Raw genomic sequence first — 21,021 nt, 5'->3', positions numbered from 1 at the left:
TTATTTTTAATTCTTTACGGCCAGCACACCATAATGTTTTGTTATGGCGCAGATAATAAATTCGGTGTTTTAATAATGCTAGCAACACTAATTGAAGGTTATTAATCTTGAAACAGCAATGTTAGATATGCTTTGTAACTGACAGTAGCGGCTTTGAAAGGGACGACGTCGGAAAGTGACGTCAGCATTTATGAGGACAAAAGCTATCGTTGCGGCTTAATTATAAACTTCGCTTAACATGGTCTTTGTACGCACCGTTACATCCACGTTACATCAAAAGTAAGGTTGCGCTTTCGGATTATCATGATTACGGACTCTTTACAATGCTACTGACATATGAAGAAGTTTTGTTGGATCAGCTCAAGGATCAGCTATATTAAATTTAAGTATATGATTACATAAGTAGTATGATAAATAGTAATATTATGTATCTAATATGAATATCATTAACCGTAATAGTTAGACATTTGATTCGTGAATTTTATTATTAAGTTGGTACTTATTTAGGTATTTATTTTAAAGACTTTATTGTGCTGGCAACATTACAGTAGATGGTACAACAAAAACTTAAACTAGGACAACTTAGGACATAATAGTAGCAAACAAAAATAGCTCACCAGCTTATTACTGATTCATATATTATACATTAATATTTGTAATTAATTAATATAACAAAGAAGTCGAACAACACAAAGATGTAATTAACTTTGTAACCGACCCCATCAAAACGTTGTTTAATTAATCTTCCACGGACTTGCTGATGTTTGGTTACGATATGCTTTTTGTTAAAAAAAATATCAATGTTTATCCTGCTATAGAAAGAGGGTTATGTTTTGTGTGTAAGTAGGTATGTTTAATTCTTTGACACGCTCTACAAGCGCTCTACAGTTCGAAATGCCGAGCGGATTTTGAGTTATAATATTAAAGAGGTGTCTTTGTAATTATCAAAATTGTGGTAGCGAAAGAGCAATAAATAATAAAAAAAAGCGTTGCTAAATTGGTCGATTTTATTAAAGACAAGATTGTATACGGGATTGCTTTTAATAATTTCTGTAAACAAGATTCTTATTGAGTAATTTAATATTTTCACACGCCTACGCGTAAACATCTCTTGAATAAATTAAAATTGTGAATTAATTATGGTATTATTTGTGTGGGATGATTTTAATTTATGACCAAGAAGTAGCTCAAAATAATATATTTGATAAAATTGTATCTATTTATAATTTTGTGTACTTAAAATAAGTGCTTTATGTACTAAAAACAGATCACACTAACTTTGCCGGCATGAATCTTTTTTGTGATGATCTGTGACACCTTTTTTGTAACTACATTCTTGCAAATAAATGTTATTTGAATTTGAATTTAATAGAAATGTTGTTTGCTAATACTCTGTTAATATAATTAAACACATAATAAAATTATATTACACTAATATTATAAAAGTGAAGTTTGTTTGCTTGAACGCGCTAATCTCAGGAACCACGGGGCCGATTTGAAAAAATAATTTCACTTTTAGATAGTCCATTTATCGAGGAAAGCTATAGCCTATGCCCTATAATTATTATTTCATCACGCTAAGACCTATTGAAGCGGAGCAATGCGGGTAAAACCAAAGGGCACAGCTAGATATTCAGACATCTTCATTCTAAAATTAACCTATTTATGCAGATGAATATTAATGAAGTATTCAAATATTATAGGTATTATACTTTTTATAACCACTTTTTTATAATGAGTGGCGGTAAGAATTAAAAAGTGATTCTTAAGCATATTTGAAGTAGGAGTCAAGTTTATTTCAATACTAATTGGCCCACGTTCTCAAGCAGATATCTTATAAAAAAGAAACTAGAAAGATTTGCAACGTAGAAGTTACATATTTCTTAGTTAATGAATTTTAACTAAAAATTGTTTTAGTTTTTTGTTGAATGAATTTTAACTAAAAGTTGTTTTTTTTAGTTATTATTGGAGAATATATGATTTGCGACTTCAATTTTGTACAAATATACAGATTAATTTTCAAAGTTATTCTACAAATTATATTCGATTATTATTTCATCCATACTAAATTTTTACGGTAATTTCAATAATGGTAGAAAGTTTTATTCTCTAGTAGGTCTGCAAGAGAATTCATAACATGTTATGATTATAATCTAAATACTAATATTATAAAGCTGAAGAGTTTGTTTGTTTGTTTGAACGCGCTAATCTCGGAAACTACTGGTCAGATTTGAAATTCTTTCGGTGTTAGATAGCTCATTTATCGAGGAAGTCTATAGGCTATAATATATCATCAAGCTACGACCAACAGGTGTGGAGATACGGGGGTTAAACCGCGCGGAGCAGCTAGTAGTATATAATAATGGCGCAATTCATATTACTTTAGGGAATACGAACGTTGTAAAGAATGAGAGTTAATATAGTAATATGGTTTTTACGGAGAAAATGCTTTTCTAATCCGTTGAAATTTCACAGTTGCCTACTTTCGGGCACGTAAAACAAACCTTTTGAGCCCTGTTAAATTGAGGCATAGCTGTATGTCTTCCCGAGAGCGATCTATACCTACTCAAACACTGAATAAAGACAGTCTAAAATAATTTGGTCTCCTGCCAAAACAATTGGTAATAAAACCCAGAATATATTCTTTCTTGCAGATAATAGCACTAAAGATACAGTTAGATCCAAGAGATTTCATCAAAGGAACGAAACCAACAAATGTGATCGTATTGTACTTGAAATGGTACATTCCTTTGAAGTGAGACTAATGAAATGTTAGTTACTTCATCGGCCTTTCTCTCTTTTTAGTGTATTCTTGTATCTAGAATTAGCTGTTGCTAAACGTACCTCATTATCAGGAATATAAGTGTCTTTTTGATGGTAAATTACTACACAATATAAAACAAAGTCGCTTTCTCTGTCCTTATCTATGTTTAAATCTTTAACGGAATCTAATCTAAACGGACTTTAAAGCGATTTCTTTTAATAGAGTGATTCAATAGGAAGATTCTAGAATATTATTAGGTTTTTTACTCCAAGCGAGTGAAGCCGTATATTAGCAATATATTTTTTCCAGTTGCAGCTTCCACCTTACAGAAACTAGATGAAATTTCCTCCTCCTATATTTCCTTTTATGTACAAAAGAATTGAGTTAACAAACTTGAAAACATTTTAGCTGTCGCAGTACAAGTACAGTCCAACTTCGAAAAGGAAGTATCGAAGAAGAATACAGTGATGGACGGACGGAAATAACAATACAGTCGACTTTTACCTTATTTTTAAATAAAATGTATAGAAATTGAATTTATTTTATAAAACTCTCCTGCATTTTAGTTATAAGATTTGATATTGATTTTTTGGAACTGTCATGTATTCTACCGCGATGAGCGTCTAGGGCCCTTCGTGATATTTTTCATCCGTTTCTGGAAAGGTTAGTTGCCAAAAAAGATTTTTAAATAATATTTTATGCGTTTTATAAGATGAAAACATGCATTGTGCAATGTATATCATGTATCACACTTTAAACTTTCTCTATAGTGTGCATGAAAATGTTATACAGGGACTTAAAGCAAACAGTAATTCTGTGGTAATTCTATTCAAACAGAACATCTCGCCAACGTATTTCAGAATCTAAAGTACCTTGACATTTGATCTTTTAACTAAATAACCTTTCGCTAGTCAAAATAGTGTTATCTAAATAATTGTTCGCGTGGAAGTGAGAGACACCAATTATTTCTTGTTTAAAATTTGACAGAAAAGAGACTCCCTTGTCTTGTCTTATGGCAATTTTGACAGTATATTAATAGGCTCTAAGAGCTAGCGCGCAAGAGCAACTTTTGTCTCCGTAAATATTTTGTCTCTCCCATCAACTCTATGGAGAGTTGCGTCGCTACGTGCGCGCACTTTCTTACTTTTAATGATTCGGAATAAAACACAAATTACTATTAAAGTACTAATGAAATTTAAAAACCATTAAAAATAGGCAAAATATTTACTAACAAAGAGTGTGCATACGTTAACACTTACAAACTCTAATCAATTAAAACCTGCAACTGCAACTGCAGTTTAAAGTAATTAAATACGGGTAAGAAGTTTTAATAAAAGAGGAAATAGGTAGCGGTGCTAGAAATGTTCAATTTAAATGTCTAGGTAAGTAATGAACTATTTAAAACTCTTTTTATTAGACACCACAAATTGTAAGTCTTTTTTTAATAAAGGTTCATTCAATGAAAACGATTTAAAAAAATCAAGATAAAATTATCTTATAAACCATTAATATGACATAACTGTAAATAAATATAAAATAATAGTAAAACTTCATAAAAAATGCGTCACCTTATATAAATTTAACGGTATGAAGCCACAATGCTAATTGATAATTGAATTTTAGTGCAATAAGTATTAAGGATCTACATAGAGAAATTATACATAGCTTGAAATAATTCTGGTTTGCTCCAGTTTGTTAATTTAAGTTGGACTCCTCAGAAACGGGGACTTTGAAACAAACTATTCGGTTATCTAGAAGATAAGGTTATATGCAAGTTGGAAATTCTTAGAATCTTAAACAATTAAACACAAAGTAAGTACTCCTAAGTTATTCTGCTATATGTCCATATAATTTAATACATCATTTTTTGTAGCCAAAAACATTTTTACATGAGTATTTAGAAATTAAAGAGTTTTAAACGTATTTGAGCTAAGAGTACGTATAAGAGGGAGTGAAGCAGGCATGTCTAATATTATACTGAGGTATAACAACAATAGAAATACATAAGGTAATCGAATTGCATTCATAAGTAACGAATTTCTGTAAAGGCGTACTCATTCCGATTGCTACATAAACTCACCTCTTACTAGCGTCAGTATGCCCACGGGCATAACCAACACGGCCACCAGGAGGTCCGTTATCGCCAACGACATCAAGAAATAGTTCGTCACATTCTGCAACCGCCTCTCCAAGTAAATCGCCAAGCACACTAACACATTCCCAGCCGCTGTACACACAACCAAAACTAACGCAATCAACGCCCACCAATTGTTCACGTCTTTATCCTTATCGTCCGTTTCCGTTCCATTGCCGGTTTTCTCTTCAATTATACTATAGTTGCTCGTTATAACACCCCAAGTTACGTTAAAGTTATCGATAGCATCGCCAGTTGGATAGATAATGAACTCCAGCTCATTCATTGTTAGGCGCTTGCGGTGTCGTTTTCAATTTCATTTTGCGGAAGCGATTCATCTTATTTCATAAATGTGGTATATTGTATTCGGCGGGTCCATTTTCTTGTTCATTCTTGGCGTAGCATCACTGTTACATTTATCATCTGTAAAAGAAAATTGATATTATTCTATTGTGTTGATAACGATCCATTATAGGTATAAGACGCTTTAGATTTTTTTTTACCAACTTTTTTATTGTATATTATTAAAGCTATTTTAAATGATTGTTTGATAGCAATCAAATCAATAGTCATTTGTAGCTGACCTAATAGCTTCAGTAAGCTATTATAATACTTATAATCGTATTAAGGCTATTTTTTAAAAAACTAATAAATGATAATATTGTAAACCATAAGCTACATACTGATATTTTTTAATATATTAATATTAAAAATATCATAATTATTTCAGTTTCTAAATTAACGATACTTATACAGTATATTGTTCAACCACATACATTGGAATGGATCGGATGCTAACTACAATGGATAGTGTGTGATCTAATCATAGGTTTCCTGGGTACAGTTCCCGGTAAAAAAGAAAAAGTTTCAGTTTGCAAACACAGAATCACCTTCTTGTAAATAAAATAATCACTCAAACAGACGTATGGGGTGCATTATACGTCTGTACAAGGGGACTTTTTTAAGCAGTTTTTGCTGAGTTCGTTAACTAGTTTCACTACTGACTGTGTAGTTCTCTACTCCATTAAAAATTTCTCATTTCTCTTTATTTCTCATGAACAGAAATGGCAGTAGTCGGAAGAAGTTAATTTCTTAATAAAGTTATTTCTCCACAATCTTATAACGCTGTTATAAGCAGTATTATTATAACTTGTTAAGTTTCAAACCGGTAATATAATTAAGTTTTCCAAGTTTTTCTCATTTCTTATGTTTTTACAAAGATTTTAATTTGTTTATGAAACTTGCTTCCTTATTACGCTGGATTAAGTTTTTAAAGAGATTTATTAGCATTGAAAGCTACCTTAAGTTAAAAAAAAAAAACAGAATCAGTTCTTCATAGATATAATATGATAATTAAACATAAATCTGTTATTTTCATCAATAAGTAATAATGAAAAAGTAATTTTTAATTTGTTTAATTATATCGCAAAACTTTATTCAGTCATGATATCGGTATTGTATTCAAATACTAACATTACAAAAAGTAATTTATATACAGATAATGTTTATGATATCTTACAAGAAGATGTTAATAAATAAATTCATAATTCATAAAAATATTTAATAAATGTAAAATAGACAGCCATAAGAATTTCCTTTAAGGCACATAATGAGAGGAATAAAGCCTTCGACGTTCCTTTTTGGCGTAATGCCGCATTTAATTGGGTATTAAGGTGATAAAATATGGTAATCTTAAATTATTTATATATTTTAGCTAGGTAATGTTAAAAAAATAATAACAGTTGCTATTTACACATCGCATTGTGTCTTTATTATAATAGATAAATCAAGTTTAAAAAACAAAAAACTAAACTAACTAAATATTAGTATTAAATAAATTATCTTACTCTACAAAGTACCTACACATATGGAAAACCTGGCAATCACAATCCGAATAATAAGAAACACAGGAAAAATTACGTAAAATACACATTAATAAAAACTTTATTAATTCTTTTACTGTTTACTAAAATTCTAACCTTAACGAACGGTCAATAATATACCAGATTCATAGCAGCATTAGGGTGCTTCTCCACCCAGGGATATGCTATGCTACGTTGCTGTGGATGCATTTGATATCCAGCAATCATATTCACATAATAGACCGTATTATATTGATGCACATCGCTTAGCACTATAGTAAAAACGAATTCAACTATGATACATTTTTAAAGTGAAACTTCTTTATGCGCGCTTAGAGTAAAATTTCAAGGTCGCGTCATGGCAATACCGTCAGATCATGGAGTAAGGCGGTGATTTCGGTATCTTTGAATCTTATCAAAGAAGTTGCACTTCTGACACGTGTGCTTGGCACACACGCTCTTTTTTACATGAAAGAATATGCTTTGGATGCGTGCTATGGATGGCCGCTAGAGGTGTAGAGCTATGAGCAGAGCCTAATACCGATACATCATAATATAGCTCGAGCCTCTCAAAGCTACTATGCGGCGGTCGCGGTGCATCGTCGTAGCACATCTAACTCGCACCGCTACAAATCTTAGCATCAGTGGATACGTTTACATAGTTTCACAGCATAGCTATTACATTGTTGCTGCGTAGCACATCTCTGATGGAAAAGCACCTTTATAGCTGAAACACGATAGTACAAGTTGAGTTAGCATATCAAAGGTTGCTATTAGCATTCTCTATTGCCACTATACAACGTGTCTATCGCAAAGAGTATAATAGTTGACGTGGCAATTAGTTTTGTTTAGGTTTAACAGACTTGTGGTTAACGTGTAATATTTATGCCGTTACTATATTCGATTGTACTTGCTTCTTATAAAATTACTAATATTGATAATCTGACACATTTCCTTTATTTATAAAACTCTATAATTGAACTACTTATACAATCAGGAAATTTTGTTACAATTCTATCCAAAATGACTGTATAATTTATTACGCCGCCTTATCACTTAGCCGTTATCTCTTCCAAGCAACTAGAGCATTCACCCAACAATTCACCTGTATGTTTGTAAGTTTGTATGAAACTGACACTTTGTACACTTATCAAGAATCGGTGACAGTACAACTCTACAATATCATTTCATGAGTAATGTATCTTATTAAAGTGTGTTTTAAAAATAGCGGTTCTCCAGTTGACTTTATCTATAGATATGTAGATAGTGCCACAGAAGGAAGAAGGATCAGGGTAATTATTTAACACGTTCGCGGACAGTGCAATCTTACAGGTTGGAGCTAATGAGACACTACTTTTTTTCATACATTGCCCAGGGGCGTAGTGTAACAACACATGGTTAAAAAACCATATGATATGACAGAACGGATATAGGCGTAAACGTCGTAAGCACTCAGCATCAGATTCTTAGTCACCCAAATGGGTCTTGACTCGATTCAGGGGTAGACGCTGCATCAAACAGGTCTTGAAGACGTTTTTGTTCTTTTTCGAACGAGTCTCGAGACGCCATCTGCAAAAATATTCGTTACAAATTTAGTTAAACAAAATCGTGTTCACAACATAAATATGTTGTTTACAAAAGCAACTAGACTTGAATTAGTATATCCAGTATGAGTAAAACAATTAAATTACGTTGGAAACAAAATACTCACTTTCTAAATAACAATTGCGCGCGAAAACATGCAGCGACACGCGGGATCACCGCAGCGGCGCAGTACTCGACTAACCGTATACAAACATGGCGCCCACGGGCGTAGTGTGCGCGGGAGAGGGGTATAAAAATATGAATGTGTGCGTGGAAGTACCTTCCTTTGACGAATTTTTGTAAATAATACAGTGACAGTACAAAAGTCGTAATTATACCTGTCAAGACAGTACAACACGCCGTTCTTTATGATAGTATGAAAAATCGCACGGCGTTTGGCGTACTGATTTTATGCAAGTAAAAACTGATACGTCGACAGACGTACTGTCGTAACACTTTTAGCTGTAGAGACGCCTGTGTTCGTTACTGTCCGCGAACGTGTTAATAAAATTTGAATATTATCTGCGAGTTATTGCCTAATTTTAGTCCTGTTTTTGACTTATAGCTGACATATTCCATCCATTTATCTTCATTGTAATGTATTTTTTATATTTTTAATTTTTAATGAAAAAATACGAAATAGACACAAACATTTCAAGCTTTAGAAAAAATTGAAGACCTAAAACTATCTAATGTGTAATGTATTTTGACCAAATACATTGTTACACGCAAAAAATTATAGTTGAAATTTATTCCCCAATTCTGCAAATTAGACTTTTAAGTAAAACGAAACGTTTTGATGGATTGATGTAATATTTCACGAATAGCGGTCAGGTAATAGCGCGTTAAAATATAGGGCTATTTCCCTTGAGAGTGCTATTTTTACCGTGAATAATTGACTTGACAGTTTTCTTGGATTTAGTAACGATAATTCATAAAACAAGCGGTACTTATAACTCAAAGGTTTCATTTTTGTTTTTAAATTAGTAAGCATTTGATCCATCGCCTTTTTTAAAGTGGGGAAATCTTCCAAAGATACTCACGGCCCCCGGGGATAGAACGGCTCCTTCCATGTCCATGTCGAATTCTTACCGACTAAAACCCCACTGTGTTCCGTCGAGCCGCTTTAATGATGGGGCCGCGGGTATTGGTTGCATTCTTCCGCGACCACCTCGGCGGCAGCCCGTCTCCAGGCCAGGCGCAAGCCAAGAACAGGAAAGGTGGTTTGCCTGCTCTTCCCTCCCGTTGGTGGCATGAGCGGAACATCGCCTGGTGGAAAGCGACCCTGGTCTAGGATGTAGAGTCCTCTGTACATATTAGACCACGGTAGGTTGAAAATGATTGTGGAACACTACTTTTACTAGACAAATGTAGGTATTCAAAAGTGATGAACTATGTTTATTTCACTAATTATTTTTGGATTTAATATTATTTAATTTAATTAGGAATAATGATTCTACATCTCATTATTTTATCTTATTAAAATTGATATTTGTATGAAAAATAGTGACGTCTCGAAAGAACCTACAGATGAGCCGTTACAAAAATACCTATAATGCCAATCATACAAACGATTGAACAAACTAAAAGACATCATAAACATGCTACAAAACAAATATCTTTAACAATAAAATTCCGCTTTGATTCCGTTCAAATTATATTTCTATCAAAATTCAGAATCGAATTTGGTACGAAATAACATGTTATACCCGATTCATATAATGGGCCACTTTTCCTGTTCAACGCTTGCCACGTCGGATTTCTTTTATCTGGAATCAAAGTTTTGTCCTACTTCCGAAATTGGTCCTTTTACGCCTTATGGATAGTGAGGTACTTTGCTTCTTATACTAGTGTGTACATAATTTGAAACGGTTACCTAATGTTAATATAATAAATCAGAATGTAAATTTATAAAGAATAGAAAAAATTCGATCACGAGGCGGGACATGAACCCGCATCCTTCGCGCCATTCCGGGGCGGATGCCTAACCAACTCAGCCACTCGTGACCCGCCCGAGCAATCGAATTTATTCTATAGATAGGGAGGCGAGGTAGCTAAATGGCGTAATTAAACGGCGCCGTCGAGACTTATCAAAATCGATAGATAAAATAATTTCGAAAAGAAAAGCTTCTATGGTAAAAACCATTTTAGCGGTGGGTTTGGCGTGTACGGATTTTCAAAAATGTAAAAAAAAATAGTTACTTGGGCATTCTCGAGCGCGTCAGATATTCATACTACGTATGCCCCAAGTGCCTCTGATAACAACGGTATACTAATCTGCCGGTTTGCGTGGTGGGGCTAGGCATATTAATTCGTCAAAAATGCACAAAAAAAAAATTTACTCGAGCGCGTCAGATTTTCGGAAGGGGTGTTAAGTAGGCCCCAAGGAAGCTCCCCTTAAAAAAACTGACGATTTCGGCGTGACGATAAGTTACGATGAATTTTTGAAAATGCAGAAAAAAAAAGTCCTTTTGAAATACTCGAGCGCGTCAGATTTTCATAGGGGAGGTTTATCTCGGTCTCCTGAAAGTATATTTTCTTAATCTGACAAAAATGTTGGTGGGTTCTCTTAATCTGACCGAAAAAGGTTTGAGAGTTTCTTTTTTTTAATCATCGTTATTTCATATCAATTTTTCTTAACACCCTCAGTTTTCGAGATATACTCAAAAAACCGGGAGTTTGAGTTTTTATGATGCTTCAAGTCAAAAATTTTTAACTTTGGACAAAAATGTAAAGGGACCTTTTTTGTGTAAAATAAAATTACCTTTTTTGTTTATTCAAACTTTTTTTTTTGTAAAATGTATCGTTCGCGACTTATATACTGCAACGCGTTTTTCGGAAGACGAAATGGCTCCTCCAGACTTCCGGTCACGCGGAAACCGGCAGATTTTGTATTTTTAGTAAGTTTTAGATTATATTCTTCAAAATAAAAATAAAAACAATCGCGCTCGAGAATGCCGGATTAACGTTTTTTTTTTACAAGTTCGCGACCCTATAACTTGGCGGCGTCAAGGACTTAACGTCAGATTAGTTAAATTTAGTCCTAAAACACTAAAATCAACCCCCAATATCTTAATCTGACGCGCTCGAGTATTTCAGACTATCGATTTTTTTTTACTAATCTGATCGTCTATCCTGGGCGCGCGTCACTACTTAAAGAGCTAAATAGTTAACAAGGTTGTTCTATTAGGTCTAAGGTATCTCTCATATCTTAAACTGCCACGCTCGAGTATTGCAGAAAATTCCCCTCTTCGCCTCCCTATCTACAGTGGTGATGTTCTCAACATGCGCAGATAAATTGAAAATTCAATTTATTTCCTACACACTCAAACTTTCCTTATGGTCTCAAAGCCCCGACTTATCTATCTGACGTCCGAGGTCCTCTCCATTGAGCCACCACTAGTCTTTTAGACTAAGTAGGTATATAAAATCGTGCAAACTGTTGGTAAACAAACCCTTACTACTCGACCCCTTTTGTATGCATTTTTTTGTGTATATTTGGTGCCTGAGAATGGGTTGAAAACAATTTTTTATACCCTTAAGTGACAAGGGTGTCCCGAACAACGTTCGCTGGGTCAGTTAATTTTGTTATATAAACCATATAAATACGTTGTTTTTATTTCTTTGCTTGCTTTGGCGATATTACATATTTGAGTATGATATAAAAATATTATATTTAACACGATTTCATATACCCTCTTGACTCTTAAAACACACCTAGTGTAAAAATTTATTTCACTATGAATTTTATGTAAACTGTAGCCTGGGCATTTTTGAGCTAATTTTTTTAAGCTATTGCATAGCTTCTATCGCGGGCCTTGAGCGCGGGGACCGAATCGAGAAATTCCGTAACGTAAAAACCTCACGCTCCCCACTCCGACGGGCGGAGGTGTGGCTTGAAGGCATAGCATGCGAGTGCCACATGTCGTTTTTTTATATTTGTCTGTCTTATTTTCTACGTAAGTGTAACATTTTATAAGTAGGTATGGTAGGTGTAAAAGAAAACCAAATAAATACCATACACATACAATAAAACACAACGCAATATCAGTCTATAATGACATGATTTTAAAAGAGCAACTACGGAGTTTCTTGCTGTTTCTTCTCCGTAGAAACAGCTTTCCGATGGTAATTGGTAAACCTATCTTATAACTATTCAAAAGTGCTTCTAGAAGTCTAGTTGAATGGATAATTAATGTTTTAGTTTGAGTTTGACTTAATCACGATTGAAAGGTTCACTAACCTCAGCAGTTAATAATCACTAGTATTATTGAGTGTGTATTAGATATAAGCTTCTTGTATTGAGTAAACATGTTACAATCAATAGAGATGAGAAATGGCTTCACTGAATGAAGGTTCAACGCCTCCTGTCAAGTTCGGCTTATAACTCCATCTTGTTTGGCCTTTGTAGCAACTGTTGTACAACTTATGTTTATGATTGGAATTAAAATTTAAAATGATATAAGAGGATTTGTTTCCTTGCAATCTCTTACTAACCTAATAATTAAATTTAATTATCTTTGCGTTATAAATGTAATTCTACACATTTAATAGACAGAGAATCACCTTATATTATGTAGCATGCATAAATTTATAATATTAGATAATAGCTGCGTGCCGCGGTTTCACTCGCGTAAAGGATTTTTTCTTTATAATCCTGTGAGAAAATCAGTATAAAAATAGCCGTTCAAAATCAGCTATTCTAGAGATGAGTTGGACCAAACAGACAGACAAGTAATGTAAAAATTACTATTTGAGTATCTGTACCTTGTATCCACGTGCATTTAGTAAAAAGCGGTTATATTGCCTACTTATTACAAACAGACACTCCAATTTTATTATTGGTATAGATGTTATTATAGGACCATGTTTGTTATGGCCCTTTAAAGCCGAATCAATATGACATAGGTCGATAGGCACCGTTATTACCTGACCTTCAGAAATTTAACCATATCCCCTAGTCTGACATTGTCGCGTAGTTATTTGTATACTTTAATAATAAATTAGGAAACTTAACGACGAAAACATATTATTAAAGAATAATAATGTGATACTAAAAGTAAAACATGTTTACGTTACGCTCTTAAAGGAGAAATAATTATGACTGTTAATAATGTATTTATTTAATGAATAGAACTAACTAAAAATAAACAATAAATAATTCTTAGCGCTTAAATATTCATTGATTATTATCATAATATTATTATATTGATATTAACTCTTAACAAAAATTTTAATCAATGAATATTCAAGTATGTTTTTTGAAGTGAAAACTTCTTTAGCGGCGTTGGGTATAAAATCTTAAACTCGCGTCAGGACACGTGGCCTGATCGAAAAAGCGTAAGACGGATTTTTTTAGCCCTTATATTCCATGCGTAAGACGGATGCCATTCCAAAATATTATCAAACATGCTGAACGTTAATAATCAAGTTTTCACTTCTGCCGGCACTCCCGGAGTGTAACCCGTCTTTTTTTCTGATCTTCTATTTGTTCTATGAATTGTATTTATGAATCAAGTTGATCTATGAATTATTTAACTATCAAACCGCAAAAAATAGGAGCTGACATTTTCTTTTCTATTTTCTTCAACACGAAAGGATTTACTTTACTTTAGTACATTAAACATACAGTTTCTGCCTAACATATCACTTTGTAAGTTATACCAAGCACTAACTCTTGGCACATTTGCAAACTTTCTCCTAGTTGAGTACATTAAAACATAATAACGTAAACCTACTAATTAGCCTTCCTAACTTTCAACTCATATTACATTAACGATGTAGACTAGACATAAATGGATTTGTTCAAATATTTGTATAAAAAAGTGAAAAAAAAAATTATTCTTTCCATTGAGATATACATATGGAGACGACACCGCCGACACCACTTATGTTCCGTTCAACATACGCCATATGGCGTAGCTGCACGCTCATTTTTTATTTGTTTTAACGTGAAACGCATCAAATATGCCTTCGTGTGTGTTAAGATATTGCACAAATAATACGGAAAAGTGCAAAGGAATAACTTTCATCGGTAAGTACCTAACTAGATAATAATTTTTAAAACTTAGACCAAAAAAATTAGCGCACAGATTTCATACGTAGTACTATTATCTTAATGATTCTTTCATATAAAATTTCACGATGGTGTTACAGTTTGAGTTTTAGAACCATTCTGTCTAAGCTATCATAAAGATTTTCATTGATATACTATTTTTAGGTTCTAACTAACCTTAAATTGTAACTGAAAAGTCTAAATGAAATAATAATGTACAAACAGTATTTCATTTCTCTCTTTGGGATCGGACAACGACATTATACTATTAAAACTGTACAAAATATGCATTCAAAGCATAATTCCATACAATATCACTAATCTTAATAAAACTAAGGTAGGTATATCCGAGATGTAAGTTTGGATGGATGGATGGAATGTAAGTTTATTTTCATATAGAAATCATGTAAGTATGACTTTTTTTGACGTTTTTATTATTATCATTGTATGTAAATGCAATCGTGTCTAGACGAGAACATTTGTATCGCATAAATTGCCAATTTTCCACTTTAACGGTGTCATATGAAATTGCTTTATAGCCCATGTTGAGACCACGACAAACTCTCCGTGAAAAGAGGTATCTTCGTGAAACAGGTATCGTATTGGAACGAATAATAGCTTATTCTTGCGTTTCATTGGCCTTTTCGATTTCTGTACAATGGGCATGATATCATTTGCTGGGTAAGATACACTGTTGTTATAAAAAGATTTTGGATAGGTTATTTTTGGTAGATGGAAGATTGAAAATTATTTTATGTAACATTTTTTTATCATTGAAATGTTTTATTGTATGGGATATTTTAGTTTCAGTGTAATATGAAATAGCTGAAAAGGGACGTAATGCAATATTAGTTTAGTTGTTTTGTTTTGTAGAATATAAATATTATTATTATGTTACTTCTGTAGTTCATACATTCTACTAAGTTAATTTGTTGTTCTCTGTGTATGTATTATCTATATTATTGTAAGTAGTTATTTATTTTCCATGGCTCAAAACACACTTTAAACACATAGTTCAAATAATAAAGACCCGTTTTAAAACCGTTATTTTCGATCGATTCAACCCACAGATTCAACCAATTGATTCGCAAGGTATGCCGACCCGTAGCGCACAATACCATGTGATTAATTCGCAATGATTCAGGAAGATTTGAACGATCGAATAGTGACGGGTCACTGCACTTGATAATTTGGCATTTTTTTCCGTTCCATACCGCTATACTGTTGTAACACAGTTTTGTTCAATAGTGCTGACTGTATATGGATTTTAGTTCGTTTAACAAAAATTGTAGTCGTGAAAATTTCATGTACTTTTTAACTCGATACGAACCTTCATTTTCTCATCCCTAGTGTGATCAATACTAGATTGAAAAACGTATTCCCTTAATTGATAAACAGAAAATATTTACCACCATATTCCACCCCACGTCCAAAACAAAGACAACAAACATCAAAGCAAAAAGCAAGCAAGAATAAAACATCAAAAAGCAACGTCAAGTGCATTGTTACAAACACGGTAAATCGGCCTTAAAATTCCGAACACTTAAAAAGGATTCCCAACGAGTTTACCTGAAGCCTTTAAACTTTAATGGGCTAAAGTGTTCCCGGGACAAAACTTGCACGCGCCAATTTTATTTTCCACTATAGACTAGTGTTCTTTTAAGGGTGCTTTTCCACCAGACATGTGGAGCTATGCTACGAAAATGTAATAGCTATTCTATGAAACTATGTGACCGTTTTCACTGACACTAAGCTTCGTAGCAGTAAGAGTAAGTTGTGCTATGAAGATGCGCCTCCGCAAGGTAGCTGTGCGAGGAAGATGCGCAGCTCGAGCTCTGCGATGTATCGATAGTAGGCGTTCTACGCATAGCACGCATCGATAGCACACACCTATGGCACGCATCCCTCCAGATAAAAAAACATTTGAAAATCTGTTATAAATCCTGGAATTTTATAATTGTTTGCCATGACAGGCCCATGATATAGATGTAATGTCATAGCATATTGTATTTTGGAATGTCATGATAAATAAATAAATATCTTAGCTAAGACCGGTTTTCACCATAGCTACGGTATGTGCATTAATGAAATGCAGTAACGTAGCTATAGCACATCACTGGTGCAAAAGCACTCTAACGCTTAGTCCAACGCCTTAACTACAAACAATGTGGAACTTTCCTACCTTGTGATTAGTGTATTCTGTTGAAAACTTCGTTCATTTTAAACGTAGAGTAGAAAATAAAAGGGACTGAGAGCTAATGAGATAACCGCTTTGTTTTACTTATGTGCTGTAATGCGCTTCTTATTATTATATGTCCGAAAGATTTTACGCAAATATGGAAAGACTGGATAATAATATGTTTTGAGAGCTTTTTATTATATTTTAACGGACAGCTCTATCTATGTTTAACATTTTGCAGATACGTTTTGGCTTTGAAAAACATAGCATAACACAGTGTGTCTGGTAGATACCATTGTTACGTTTTATTAATATTTTTTACATAAAAAAAAAATAATTTTCGGAATTTCAAAATCAATAAACCAGATTATAATAATAAATAACAATTTAAATAAATATTATAAAATAACAGATAATTCCTTTAAAAGGTAATCAAAAGCAATACGAGAAACACTCACTCGCAAATTAAATTGAGCGACGGCTAATAAAAATAACCCCTCTCGACAGAATTGACTTCCCAATAACGTTAGGAACATAAAAACCGTTGAGCAATTCGTTTCACAGGTTATAGGTGTGGTAATAAGACGAATTTGCCACGTTATACCGTTGGAAAGGTCGGCGTGAGGTAATGGCCTGAATTTAGTTTTACGGTTCTGTTTTCAGGTTTGGAGGATCATTGTCTAATTTGGGAATGGCAAATTGCATGAGATTATTTCTATAAAGCATTTGAATGCGATATTACTAAAATATCAAATTTGCGTTACATTGTTTGAGAAAATGTGGAAAAATATTCTATTGATTTAATCGATGTTTGTCTACTTAGGGAATGGATTTCCAAAACTGTCTGATAGTTGTGTTAATATTAATATAATGTTAGTTTTATTAGAGTTTGTTCAAAATCTCATTTAATCTATTTATTTATTCTAGATTTATACAAACATAGAGCAAATCTTAAAACTACTGCAAAATTGTAGTTGTAAAAAGAAAATGTACAACCTACTATTTTTTATGTAAATAACATTCACTCCACTACATTAGGTTATCCCATTTTTTCTGTCCTATCTGAGTACATATATTTCATCTAATAACCTTGTCCATGGCTCCGTATAAAAGCATTACGAATATACTAAACTAAACTAAGCTTCAGACTAAACTATTGTTATTATTCACAAGGAATACGGTAAAGATTAAAGAGGTATAAGTTGAAATAGCTTACTTGCTTTGTGTCTGTTACACGAATTTATAAAACAGTAGCATTTAATTTAATCATATTATTTTGTTAAAAAAGGTGAATCAAATAAAAAAAGAATTTTACATAAAGATAATATGGTTTGAAATCATACCATACCTCCAATATTCAGACCATTATAATTCTTTAATCCTTCAGTCACCACGTTAAGAAACAGCTAGTACATTTTCAAAATACCTAGTTAATCAAAATAATTAATCTAATTCTTCCATACAAACCAGTACATATTCCACCATAACGTTTCAACCCAAAACTTAGGCCATAATAGTAATTTGCTCGAAGATCTCACATTAGGCACTTTCCTCACACCATTGATTGTTATTGTCTCTTATCACAAGGCTGAAGATAATGCCCAGCTTATTAGGCAGGTTCACACAGAGCGAGCAATCGCGAAGCATTTTTGACACTCATTTAATTTAGCCCAATGATAATATTATAAAAAGGTGTAGATAGGTTACAAGTGCTCTGGATGTGGCTAATAAGCCACAATATGTTACTTCAGTTGTCTCTTTGTCACTTACGATAGTTGAATCATTTCATCTTTATTTGACATAAACGGGTGTGAGTTAGTGTGCCGTTTTTGAAGTTCGTAAGTTGTGTTGATAAATCATCTACCTTTTTACTTTTTACTATCATTGTGGGAAGAAAATAGCAGCACTAGCGCTCTCCTGTGTCGAACCTCGTCCACACAGATCGAGCTGCTACGCAGAGCAATTGCTTCGCGAGGCTGCTCGCTCTGTGTAGAAGAGCCTATTTACGAATATTGGTTACAATATAACCCGTTTATGAAGCGAATTCATTTCGCAATACTTGTCTTTTTATATTGGTTGCTGACTTTCCGATATTATTTTTTATATTGATGCTTATTGAATTGTATGTGGTTTCGTAAAATGAATTTTGTTTGGGGAAACAATTTGTAATATTATAAAACGTACAGTGAGGGTTACAACTGCAGTATTTTCGGCAAGATAATTTTCGTTTGTTATATGTATATATTTTTAACTATCTTTTTATATGCAAATTAAATTCTATTTCGTGCAATAGGTAGATAGTTAATCTTAATATAATATAATAGTACAGGATTATAAGGATAAATAAGGATATCATTTAAACTTACGTCTTATCTTCTACCAACAAGTATTCATAAATTTAAATAAAGTTAATAAATAAAACAAGTGATAACTGCGTTAAAAACAACCGACTTCAAACTTGCACTTGCAAAATTTACAAATACCTACAGACAAAAATGCTCATAAAATAAAAACTACTGGGCCTATCCGAATAAACTTTTTATGGGACCAATTCGACACCATCCCGCATCGAACAAAAAAAGAATCACGTAAATCGGTTCAGAAACCTCGGAGTAATCGGTGTACATACATAAAAATAAAAAAAAAATATACCGGCCGAATTGATAACCTCCTCCTTTTTTTTGAAGTCGGTTAATAAAAACCACGTATTTTAGGATATCAATAATTTATCAATCTTGTGTAATTTTCGTAAAAAAGTTTATAGATAAATTATAAACAATCCGCGTAAAACAACTTTGAATCAAACTATATTTAATATTTTAATTTAATTTAATATAAACAAATCCAAACACGAAACTCAATAAAACCGACGTATGGAAACATTATGAAAACTTTTATTTAATGTTAAAACTTGTTTAGTACAAACATATCTGCATAATGTATTTTTTCATTCATTAAAATAGAGCCACTTAAATATAAACTCAAACATCTATTTATTCAATTAGACTTCTTCTTGAAGCACTTTTGAATCGTCATGACATACATTTAACGATTCGGAGAGCAGTTTTTACGAAAAAGAACCGACAAGAAACTCCGTAGTTGCTCTTTTAAAATTATCTCAATATTATATCTCCCTCCATAATATACGAGTACCACCAGAAGGAAGATACCCGGTCCTTTGGAAGGCTTATGTGGGGACACGGATCCAGCCCTTTAGTGAAATTTAATGTGTTGTGGGACACCAGCCGCAGGCTGCCCATGACTGCACTTTAGAGATACAGCCCTGGGCAGTTCGCGGACAATGTAGGACTATTGCAAAAACAATGGAAAGGAATAAAACTGGGTTATTATATTATTATTTTACATAATATGTACATTGTGCATAATATAGATCGTAATAATTATGCCAAAGAACTGTCCTAAAAAGAAATAAGGTCGATTATAAGTATTCGGTTTCTCGAACTTACGAATTCAATAAAAGATAATAAGATTCACAATGAGACGTCTATAGAACCCATGATTACTCTCCAACATTTATTTATTTTCTTCGTCGGAAGCAATAAGCAAAAATACGGGATTATTTGTTGATAAACAAACTTGTACTTCGACTTTTTTTATAAGGCTTTGCTTTCGAGATTTGTTTTATATTTTGATTTGATTGAATATTTATTACTTGTTCTCGATATGTTTTGTGTCTTCATGTATTATGAAATGATCCGCTTATTGTGGAATAGAGATTAAAGACCCTTCAGTTTATTTTAGTCTCGGTGATTGTTTTGTTAAATCTTATTGTTTACCTGTACGGTTTTTGTTACGTTATCTCATATTAATAAACTAGCTTACCACCCGCGGCTTCGCCCACTTTATCTTAAACCTAGTAAATTATATACTAAAATCTTCCTCTTTAATCACTATATCTATTTAAAAACCCACATCAAAATCCGTTGCGTAGTTTTAAAGATTTAAGCATACAAAGGGACATAGGGACAGAGCAAGCGACTTTGTTTTATACTATGTAGTGAAGAAGCAAAGACCTTGCTTACTAAATTGACTCTTTATACGTCAAATAAGACTGTGTTTCATGTGCAAAAAGTACTAAATAATATTCAATGAGAGCTTGTGACTTTTTATTTATTTGATTTCCATTCATTTTTTTTGTAATTCTATATACGCTATATACGCTCTGCCTGAATCCATTAGGCGGGCGCAAAATGTCAAAAGTTTTAAAGCTCTTGTCAAAAATCATTTCCTGTCTTTATAATGTGTTGCTTATATTTATTTTATATTATATAATAGTTTGTCTGTTTTTTTTTTTCCGTACTGTATTTTTGTAGTGTATTTAGTAGGTTATGTACTATTATGTGTATGTATATTTATAGAATATGTAAGTATATATTATATTTATATAAATATATATTATATATGTATATTATTGTATATATA

General features: G+C 32.8%; 1 protein-coding gene across 1 annotated transcript in view; it reads right to left on the bottom strand.

Annotated features, from left to right (window-relative positions):
- The window catches only part of LOC123701581 (dopamine D2-like receptor), an 80,394-nt gene that overhangs the window by 16,069 nt on the left and 43,304 nt on the right, over positions 1-21,021 (bottom strand). The window contains exon 2 of the mRNA XM_045649073.1: positions 4,845-5,321. Within this exon, the coding sequence (XP_045505029.1) occupies positions 4,845-5,184 (340 nt within the window). The 5' untranslated portion in view covers positions 5,185-5,321. The remainder of the gene's footprint in view (positions 1-4,844; positions 5,322-21,021) is intronic.

This window comes from Colias croceus, chromosome 2 (assembly GCF_905220415.1).
Source record: "Colias croceus chromosome 2, ilColCroc2.1".
Classification (NCBI taxonomy): domain Eukaryota; kingdom Metazoa; phylum Arthropoda; class Insecta; order Lepidoptera; family Pieridae; genus Colias; species Colias croceus.
This window is presented reverse-complemented; position numbering and strand designations above follow the sequence as displayed.